We start from the raw sequence: 10,324 nt of genomic DNA, 5'->3' as shown, positions 1-10,324 counted from the left end.
AGGAGGAGGAGGCTAGAGCCTCAGGCGGGGGCCATGAGCCAGACATGGAGGTGGGAAGTGGACAGACTGGTCAGGGTCAGGCGTGAGTCTTATTTTCAGGACCAAGTGGAAGTTTATGAAAATCCAGCAAGATCTGGGGACAGATGTGTGGATTTGGGGGTGTGGGAGGCCCAGGGCTAAGGACACTATGGGGAGGAGGGAGAGGGGTAGGCAGACCTGGCCAGCCAGAGGCAGTGGGGGACCTCAAGGAAGGGCCCTGGATTCTGCATGAGCCACTACAGAGCCTTATAGCCCCTGCCCTGCACCTCCCACACCTGTGGCCTTGCTCCCCAGCTCTGCTCTTTGGCCTTCAAACCTTCATCAGCTCCTGGTCTGAGTCAATCATGCAGTGACGTGCGGGCAACGGTGCCATCTCATGAGGCTGCTCTACCAGCCTCTGTCTCTGGACGCCTCTTTGCACAGGCCCTGCCCAGGCAGGAGAGGGCTGTTGCTGCTACCCGCCACTGCCACTGCCGACCTCGTTCTGGCCTCATTCCCAAAGCAGGAGGTGGCTTTGTGGAGCTCAGAGGCCAAAGAGGTCTTTTCACTCCTCTCAGGCCAACTGCAATCTGACCAGACTGGCTACCAGGGAATGAAGGAACCAGGGGTTGCAGGCAGAGGATCAGGAAGTGCTTGCCCCTGGAAGCTGGCTCTCTGGCTGTGCTGGAGCCTGAAACTGGAACCTGAGCTAGCCTGGAGAAGGAGGGGCCATTTGGAAGAAACCATGGGGCTGCTGGCTGCTGGACACGGGAGGCCATTTGAGGTCACAGGTCTGTTGGCTGACATGAGTGGGCCTGGGCCGTAGGCTCCACCCATCAGAATCATGAGCCACATAAAATGGGCGTTGTTTTAAGCTACGAGGTCTGGGGGTGGTTTGTTACCCAGACAAAGCCAGCTGGTACAGGCTCTGACAGCATCCAGCCCACAGGTGTCTGTGTACCTGGGTGTCTGTTTCCCACCCCAGGATGCATCCCCAACCCCCAAAAGTGACACCTGGAGGAGAGGATGAACAGCTGAAAGTTATTCCTGTGAGATCTGAAGTTGGACAAAGCCCTGGAAGCCAAATGCTTCTGAGGGAGTCAGAACAGCATGGTGGATAGGCCTGACCTGTGACCCCTCACCCCTCCTCTTAGTAGGCCCCTCCCTGAAGGGCTCAGGCCAGGGTGCCCAGTGCACCCCACCCCTCCTCGCCGCATCACACCCCATGGAGTCTCCTTGTGCATTTCCACAGGCTGACCCGGGACTCCTAGAAAGGGAGTCTCCCAAAGCTGTCTGTCTGGCTGCTAGTATACTACCCGCCCAGCCAGTAGGACACGCCCAAGCCCCAACCCACCCCTTGAGCTCTGAGTGTGAGAATCTGAGAAGGGAAGTTTGTGCTGCCAAGCCTGAGTCAAGGCTGCAGGCTTTCAGCTCCAGATGGCATGGGGACTCCCCAAGGGCTCTATCAGGAAACCCAAGGTCACCAGCAGAGCAGTTAGAGGATCCCAGGCTCCAACCCAAAATCCTCCTGCTGGCATGGTACAGGCTGAGTGTGGTCAGGGCACCTTGGCTGGAGGACGTGGCTAAAGGACAATGACTGGAAGGCCAGTGTTTGGACACCAACCAGGCAGAGCATGTCCCAAACCCACTTTGTCATCTGCCCTCCTCAATCCCTGCATTCCTTATTTTAGAACCCCCAACACCCAAGTCAGAGACTTCAAAGTCACCTGGCCTCTTCTGTCGCTCAGTTGGTTTCAGTCCTGCCAATCAGCCCCACTAACCCGCCCTGGGCTTGAGCTGTGTGGGGCCCTCCACACTGGTGATGTTCCCTGGCATTGAGTCCTGTCTCCCTGGCACCGCCTGACAGCCGGAGCAACATCACTCAGAGACAGTGCCAGCTCAGCCTGCTGCACCGCAGTCCTGCCGCCTCTGCAGCCGCGCCGCCTGCCTGCCTTGCCCACCTTTGCTCTCCTCCACTGCCTGCTGCCCTCACACCTGGGATCCACTCTGCTGGGTCTCCGGCCCACCCTGCCCTCGTCTGGTCAGCTTCCGCCCCGGGCGCAGGCAGCACTCGCTGCAGGAAGCTGGCCTGCTCTCCCTCTGTGCCATCCCTAGAAAGGCCTGCTCCCTTTCCTTCTCCTCCCTGTTTCCGTGGCAGCCTGCTGCTGCTGCTGCTGCAATGTAATTAGGGGTTCTCAGGCCATCTCCCCTGCCAGGCCAGGGACTTCCCGAGGGGAGCAGCCCATCTTCCTCAGGTCCACTTCGCTGGTGTCCAGCAGAGGGCTGGACGCAGAGTAGGCAGCAGTGACTGTTTGCCAGTGAGTCAACGACTGAAAACAAAGGCATCTGCTTTATTTGTTTTCAGACAGTAGCGCATACTTTGTTTCCTAAACACGTGGCAGCCCCAGGCTCAGGGGCATATGCAGGGGCCCAGCAGGAAACGGCAGGGCACAGTGGCTGTGGTCCCATGATTGGTCCCTTCTTCAGGGCTCCAAGTCACTGCCAGGGCAGGGAATGATGTCTGCTCCTCAGCCCTACAAAGAGAACAGGTCAGAGTTGAGTCAGGGCCCACTCCGCCCATGCCCTCCAGCTCCGTGCAGATCGCCCTGTGACAGCAACCGCTTCCCAGGGAGCAGCTGTGAGTTGGTCTCCCTCCTCACCTGGAGACCCATCAGTGAGTCTCTTCACCTCTGTACCCCGGAGCCCAGCACAGTCCCCAGCAACAGGGGACGGGCCCTCACTCCACGTGACAGTGACACCAGAACCCGCTCCCCTTTCCTTTACTCTCCCAGGGCTGGCTCAGAAGGCAGGTCCCCTGCCCCTGCCCCCTCAACCTGCTGCGGTGTTTCTGACAAGCACCTTGGGTATAGAAGAGTCTAACCCAACTCTGCTCTGCCTCATCAAGGCCTCCCCTCTGTTCTCTGATTTTTCACAGCTCAGCGGGAGCCTGCTGGGATGCTGGGGTCCGCACAGTCAGGGTCCTGTGGTGGACAGCCTGAGGCCCCTGTCCTCATCTGAGATGCCCAGCACATCTGCACACAGGCAGGTGCCAGGCTCTGGGCCTAGGCATCACCTACCTGCCCTAGGAGCCCCAGGGCAGATGTTAGATCCTGGAGAGAGAAGCAGTGCTGCCCCACCCCAAGGCCCTTGACCATGTGGGCCTCTGTCCCCTGCCGCTTGGCCCCTTGCAGAAGCAAATCCCTCTTAGGGACCCTTCACTCCCCGCTCTCTGGTTCTGCCAGCAGCCTTCTGAGGCGAAGGCTGGTGAAGGGTGGTGAGAGTTCTCCAGCACTTGCCACATCTCACACACAGGGCACCACCCAAGTGCCTGGGTGCTGGGGCTCCGAGGGAGTCAGGTTGAATATGCTGTCTCCAAATGCACACACACTGCCAAGGCAGCACATGGGGAGAGCAGGCAGGCCTCTGGCACTGCCGTTGCTCAGTCTCTGGTTTCTTTGCTAGTCATGTCAGGGGTAGGGGCCGGGAAGGAGGGAGCCAGACCTGGCAGTGTCCCAGAGCCTCTCTCAGGGAATACACTGGGGTTTAATGTGATCTGTCTTCCTTGGTAATCACATTTTTGCCTTGGTGCGAGGAAGATATATTGGTGAGGTGTGTTTGTTAAAGAAATACTCTTAGGGGTGGTGGGTAGGGGCTGAAAACTACCACAGAGGTGGGGCTGGATGGAGAGAGGATGGAGTCTAGGGCTGGCCACTGAGGCGTAGGCCCTGCCAGGAAGCCAAGAGGCTGCAGCAGATCCCTCGGTAAAGAGTTAGGTGTGTGATGAACAGAGACTCGGAGCTGCCCTTGATTGGGTGTGTGGAGGATCTGGAGGCTTCACTTTGCTGGTGAGTAGGGAGCTAAGTGTCTGGTCGGTGCGAAGGGCCCTGGTCTGGCCCAGCCTACCCAGCGCCCCAGCGCCTCCTGCCCACGTGGAAGCAGAGTGAGCAGCCTTCCATACTCTGAGATGGAGGAGGAGGCCGCCTGTCCTACCCAGGGCTTCCCTCTCTTGGAAGGCTGACAGAGGCCTTGCGACCACTCGTCCTGTGTGGAGCTACTTCTGGGCTGTGCTCTGGCCATGAAGGGACAGTCGGTGCTGGACAGGGCTGTGACCAGCAAAGAGTGGAACAATCAGCCTTGGCAGATGGGTGTGAGCAGGGCATGACCCAAGGAAGCTCTCGCAGGCCTGGGGCTGCAGGACCTCGCTCAGTTCAGTGGGACAGATCTCCCCTTGGACATGGCTGGAGAGCACAGAGCATCTGGCCTCAGCCTTTTCCATCCCAAGTACCTAAAGCAGCCTGTCTCCTACTCAGGCCAAAGAGGCTTTTACGTGGGAAAGGAGACCTCATCCTATTGTTTCTCCCATACATTTTCACAAACAGGCTGCACTCCTTGGGGAGCCCAAACTAGGTGTTCTGAGAGTGAATGATGCTCCCCAAGGTGGGAGCTGTCCTGTTGGGGTGGGGCAAGGGTAAGGTATGGCTGGGAACAGCCTGACTGCACCAGAGGATGCTACGGGACCTGGGAAGGGGGAGGACTTATCTAGGATAGAGAGCAGCAGTTGGGGGTGGGGGAGGAAAGCAGTAGGAGCTGGCTGGGAGCGCATCACAGGCATCCAGGACAACCGAGGCCCACTGGAGTGGGAGGTGACCAGAGAGCACATGAGGCTTGGGACCACTCACCAGGAAGGCCAAGCCAGCACACCCCTGTAGACCAGCTCAGGGCAGGGTGGCTGTGAGCAGCTTCTGATGGCCACATCTGCTCCCACTCCTCTTCCAGACGGCCTATCCTTGCTGGGACCCCCACTCTGCACTCGGGCCTCTGCCACCCTCCCACCCCTAAGTGCCGAGGGCTAAGAAGTCCCTGGCACCCACAAGGGGCCCGGCCCTTGAAGGTGGGGCCTGACTTTACCCAGCCTGCTCCCACCCAGCCTAATAGGGCAAATGCAACAGGGATCATCTCCCTGGGGCCAGATGTCCAAGGTGCTCCTGGAAGCAGCCAGGAGAGTGTGCAGGTGACTGAGGAAAGCGAAGAATCCCTCCCTTGGCAAACGCAGAGACCTCCAGGTGGAGCATCTGACTCTAACAGGAAAAGGCAGGCAGAGATCTCCAATGCTAGATAGAGGTACCTCGCCTACCTCCCAAGGCCCCTGGAAACCTGGGAGGCAGGCAAGGCCTTACCTTGTGGGCGGCGCTCACGCAGCGCTGGTATGCCTTGACCAGGTCCGAGCACAGCAGCACCTCATGCGGGCGATCTCGGTAGCAGTGGAGAATCTGGGCCTGCAGCCCTGAGCAGACGGGCTCCACCCTGCGGGGCCTGCAGAAGACAAGAGCAGGCAAGCCTGGGGCTCAGGTGCCAGCAGGCAGGGGAGAGAAACAACTCACATTCACTCCACCTACCTCCCAGGCGCTAGGCTAAGTCCCTGACACCCAGCGGCGTCCTTTTAACCCTCAAGGAGAAGCACTGTGCTTTCCCGTTCTAGAAATGAGAGGACGGTCGCAGGGGTCAAGCCCTGTGGTGGGTGGCTTAGGCTCACAATATAGCAGACACTGAAACGTGCTGTGGTATGGGGCTCCACACCGGGCTCCTTCACTGGGGCCTGTGTACATTCAGGAGACAGGAAAGCCCCACTGGAGGGCCCCATGAGGATGGTGCAGCCCGCCTCCAGGACAACCCGCCCCGCTGTGCCCAGGATAGCCATCCCTCTATGCCTGAGACAGCCTGCCCCACTGTGCCCAGGATGGCTGTCAGCTGCTTTCCTGGGCTTTCCTGTGCCTGTGGTTTACCCGTGACTATAACCATGTGACTTATTTTTTTTCCTGATTTAAAACTAATATGCGTGCAATAAGGAAAATGAAATCTACAGAAATGTCTAAAGAAATGAAAAATGTTCTTTTTACTTCTTAGAGGTAACCATGATAATATTTTGGGGGTAATTTACTATTTTTTTCTTTCTTTTTCAAAGTAGTTTTAGAACCCACAAAAGTGAGTAAGTTCACTTTCTAAAGTTGCGGAAAAAAAGAGCAAATATAGATGAACTAATGTCAGTCACTGGCCCAGCCTCCTGAGCGTAATTTTGGATTGGTTGGTCTCCTTCCAGATTTCTCTCTCTCTCTCTCTCTCTCTCTCGTGCGCACGCGCACGCACACACACACACACACCCCCGCACACTGACACACACAACAGCACATTCGTGCACTCCCTGCCAGCCAGGTGCTGTCCTCCGGCTGCTGGGCGTGCTCAGTGCTGCTCCTTACAGCTCTGGTAGCAGACACTATCGTTCATCATGCTGTTCACACAAATGAGGAAACTGAGGCTCAGAGAATTAAGGCCACGCAGCTGGACAGTGGAGGAGCGGGACATATTTATTTACATGGCTTTGGATGTACTGTTGCTGCTCATTTGTTTTCTTAAGTGGGTTTTAGGCCAGGACCCTTCCCAGCTGTAGACGGACCCACTGTAACACTTAACAGCCTTTCCAAATTGAACACCACTCACGGCTGAGGGCACCAAAAAGAGCTGTAAAAATGTAGAAAGCCATTCCTCAAGTTTCTTAGCAATAGAAAGGATCACTGTCACACATGCCACAGCTCCACTCCAGGTACGTGGAGAGAGAGATGTGTAGGTCAGTTGCTCTCCCACCAGGGTCTCCAGAGCCGTTATCATCTAACGATAACTCGAACACAGTTCCTCAGCTAGAAACCACCAGCACCAGGATGCTCGACAGCTTGGGAACACGACCCCATATTTAGCTGTCTCGCTCTGGAAGTCTGCGGGTGGACACTTCTGTACACTGCTGACTTAGCAGTGATGCCACCTGGGTCTGGTCTTCCCTTCTCGTCCATGTCATCCCCAGGCCACTGTATGCAGCGCAGTCCTCTCTGCAGCAGAGGTCAAAGGCAGCAGGGAGGAGCAGGTCTCTCTGCTGTCTCATCTGACTACGCGGGACAATGCTCCCCTCAAACCCCACTCCATGTTTCTCCTCCACTCACTGTCTAGGACCAGGTCACATACCCATGCCTAACACCATCGCTAACATGAGCAGTGAGTGTCCCATGTTCAGCTAAGGCCAGCAAGACCCATCCCCAGGGCATGAATAAAATGAACAGTCCCTAAATTAAAGACGGGGAGGGATGAGTGTGGGGTGGGGTGCAGCCGCCTGTGACTGCCATGCCACACCAGCGCCAAGGTAAAGGATGTGAAGGGAGAGCACGCCTTCCCCTTCCTGCCGGGGGAGGCCATAGTGCCCCAGCCCTGGCCTGGGTCCTTGAATTCCACCCCATCCTAGCCATTGAGGTCACAATTCTGACTCAAGTCTGCATTGCATGCACCAAGTCTTAAAGGGTCCTCTTATTTCCTGAAGAGGACTGGGTGGGGGGGGGGGGTTTATCTGCATTGACTTCTCGTTCTTACATATGCAGGGCAGATGAGCCCCTGGCGTGCAGTCCTCTGCCCAGCTCCGGAGACCCACTTCACTGGCCTGCGTCAGCTGCCGCACAGGCGGCTGGGGCAAGAATACAGCTGGGGTGTCTGGGGCAGCCCCTGATTTGTCTCCAGGTGCTTAAGCACGGCTCCACATCTGTATTTAAGAACTGTGACATGGGTGTGTCTAGTTGTGGGCTTTTTAGGCTGCTTCTTCCTTGGGGGACGGCTGGCCTCATGGCATTTCGTCTCAGGCAGGCGTTCTCAGGGACTGCACATACAGCTTTGGTTCTGAGTGTTCTGACACCTGTTTTAGGAGCACTTTCAAGTCACAGGCCAGGCTCTCTGCCTCCATCGCAGAGGCCTCCCCTCCTGTTCTGCTCCCTGAGTCTCCAGCCTTAGAAGGCTGTGCTCTCCCCTCCCCAGGCAGGGTTAAATCTGCAGGGCAGTGGGTGCCTTCAGTGGCACTGCCAGTCTCCCTGGGCTCTCTCTTGTCACCTATACTGCTGTCCCCTCATACCAGCCTCTTGCTGTGTCTTCTGTTCCTCCTGACGGTGCTGGCCCTCTAGAGTCTGAGACCCCAGAGCATGACTTCCATCATAGCCTCTGCTGCACTCTCCTGAAGCAGGACCCCACCCTGCCCTCATGGGGCCCTGGTGAGCCTGGTTCCTGGCTGCACCGTGGAGGCCAGCAGGCACTGAGGGGACCTGTGTGTCATGGTGAGTGGCTCAGGGGAAGCCCCAGGCTTAGTCAGGGCAGAGCTGTCCTAAGCTGTAACTCTGTGAGGCTTACTGATCTATGTGAAAAGAGGTACCATAGACAGGACAGGCAGAGGCTAAGTGGCCCCAGCCTGAGTCATGTGGCTGAGCCTCATGGAGCTGGAGGGCTGACCTGCTGAGCCCTGCCCTCTACAGAGGCACAACAGAGACACCGACACTTTGCAGAATGGCGATGTGCAGGAAGACACAGCCGCATTTGCCCCTCTCCCCATGGTCAGCCTGGCTGTGTCCCCTCCTCACTGGCTTCTCCTACTTTAGTTTCAGGTCCCAGGACAAGGGCCTCTGCATTTTGAGGGCAAACCTCCCAGTGGGCTCCCAGTTTGGGAGAAACTGGGCCATGGCGAAATCTATCCCCTCCTTGCTAGTATCGCCCATGGGACCATGACAGCCTCTCTCTCCTGGGACTTATCAGAACAATATGAGGAGAAAGAATGGAAGGCAAATGTCAACTGGAAGAAATTTCACCCATTTGTCCACAAAAAGGCTCTGAATGGGATAAGACAGGGAGAGCACAGCTCTGGAAATGAAAAGCTTTCTCTGAAGCAAGGCAGGGCTAGGCCTTCGGTGAAGCCATTCACAAAAGTAGGTGCACTCTATCCACCCTGAACCCCTCCCAGCCCTGGCACACCATGACCCTGTTGACAATGCATACAAAACAGCTCCCATGTTCAGAAACATGGTCTTGCAAACAGCTACTCTTCACATGCACAGATAAAGGTATCCAAAGTGTGCCACAAACTTGCCAGGGATAGAAATAAGTCCTGTACCCCTGTGTAAGGACATTTCCTTGGAGAATGAAGATCTAATGGTCCATGTGGCTTCGAAGGGGTTCACACCATTCGCATTGGTGTATGGGGTGTCTGTTTGCACAGGCATCAAAGACAATGCCCAGGAAGTTGGCTCACCTCACTGGCTCTTATGTTCCTCATTGGTACAATGGGAACAGTAACACCGCTTGCCCCATAGAAGAACAGAATTGCATGCTGTGAAGTGCAGCTCTCATAGCAACCTAGCCATCAGTGTGAGAAACCGAGGTGGGGCCAGGGTCCGGAGTGGGATGAGCTTGCAGAAAGGCTGGGTTACTGGAGGCACTTGGCAGAGAAGAGCTGAGGATATGCTGGGGTGGTGGAACTGCCGACGTAGGGCTTGGAGGGTGGGACCTTACCTTAAAGGGTCCCTCCCTCTACAGCATAAGTTCTGATATCATTCGAGACCTAGTTCAGACCTCGCCCAGCCTCAGTGGTGCCTCCTCCTCAGGCATGTTAAGGCATTAGCGTGTCTGCATAATCATGGTGTCTCTTCAACAAGGAGCTGGCAGATGTCTGAGGCTGGGACTCTTGGTCTAGTGGAAAGAACACAGGTTCTGGGATCAGACAAACCTGGGGCAAGGCGCTGGCTTTGTCACTTTCCACTGTGTGGTCGGTGCATCAGGTATGGGGGAGGACCCCACCCCACAGAGCTGTTGAGAGGATGGCAGGAGAATGGCAGGTGATGCCCAAGACGGCCCGGTCAGAACATGCTCAGTAACGCAGTGTGGCCCTGAAGGAATCATTGGCATACAGTAAATAGGACCACAGAAGACCCCACACCCAGCCTCCTGATGGCCCTGAGAGTGTGATGGCCACAGACAAGGCACATGGGTCCTGGTCCCTGGCAAGCAGGCCGCATAGGTCTGCCTGACTCCCAGAGCCCCCACCCTGTCGGCTGAGACCACAGACACAGCAGAGTCCAGAGGCCCCATGTGGTTCCTTCCCAACCCCTGTGCCTGAGCGGGCCTCTCCCACTGACCTCCTCTCCTGGACCTTCTCCATTCCCCGCACTCCATCCAAAACACATTCATCTCTCAAAATATGGAAAAGCTTTTCAAATCGAAACCCCCTTTTGCCTCCATCTCCGTCCCAGGCCACAGCAGCTTCTCCTTGCTTAGAGAGGTGCTGCCTGGGGCTCCCCCTACCCCACTCCCCTGGGCCCCATGCCGAGCCTCACTGCTCAGCTGACGGCACCTGCCTGGCCCTCACTGCCTCTCTGGCCACTTACTCTGGTTCTCTTCTGCTGGACCCTGGGCCTCTGCCTGTGTGCGAGCTCCACCTGTGGCCCCTGCCCTTGTC

The 10,324-nt window shown here is 56.8% G+C and overlaps 1 protein-coding gene across 17 annotated transcripts in view; it reads right to left on the bottom strand.

Annotated features, from left to right (window-relative positions):
• Positions 1-2,341: 2,341 nt before the first annotated feature.
• Positions 2,342-10,324, bottom strand: part of CHCHD6 (coiled-coil-helix-coiled-coil-helix domain containing 6) — a 259,379-nt gene continuing 251,396 nt past the window's right edge. For 15 of the 17 annotated variants that reach the window (XR_010155756.1, XR_010155749.1, XR_010155752.1 and 12 more), the window contains 2 exons: positions 5,196-5,331; positions 2,342-2,552 (listed from right to left, as the gene is read on the bottom strand). Coding sequence is in view for 8 of the 17 variants with exons in the window: in XM_009446384.3 (XP_009444659.2) it covers positions 2,547-2,552; positions 5,196-5,331 (142 nt within the window). In the remaining 9 variants the exon portion in view is untranslated. Of the gene's footprint in view, positions 2,553-5,195; positions 5,332-9,381; positions 9,559-10,324 lie in introns of those variants that run through there. The other 2 variants (XM_063807100.1, XR_010155751.1) reach the window with 2 other exon arrangements.

Source organism: Pan troglodytes, chromosome 2 (assembly GCF_028858775.2).
Source record: "Pan troglodytes isolate AG18354 chromosome 2, NHGRI_mPanTro3-v2.0_pri, whole genome shotgun sequence".
Classification (NCBI taxonomy): Eukaryota; Metazoa; Chordata; class Mammalia; order Primates; family Hominidae; genus Pan; species Pan troglodytes.
The sequence above is the reverse complement of the archived record's forward strand: the minus strand, read 5'-3'. Positions and strand labels throughout refer to the sequence as shown.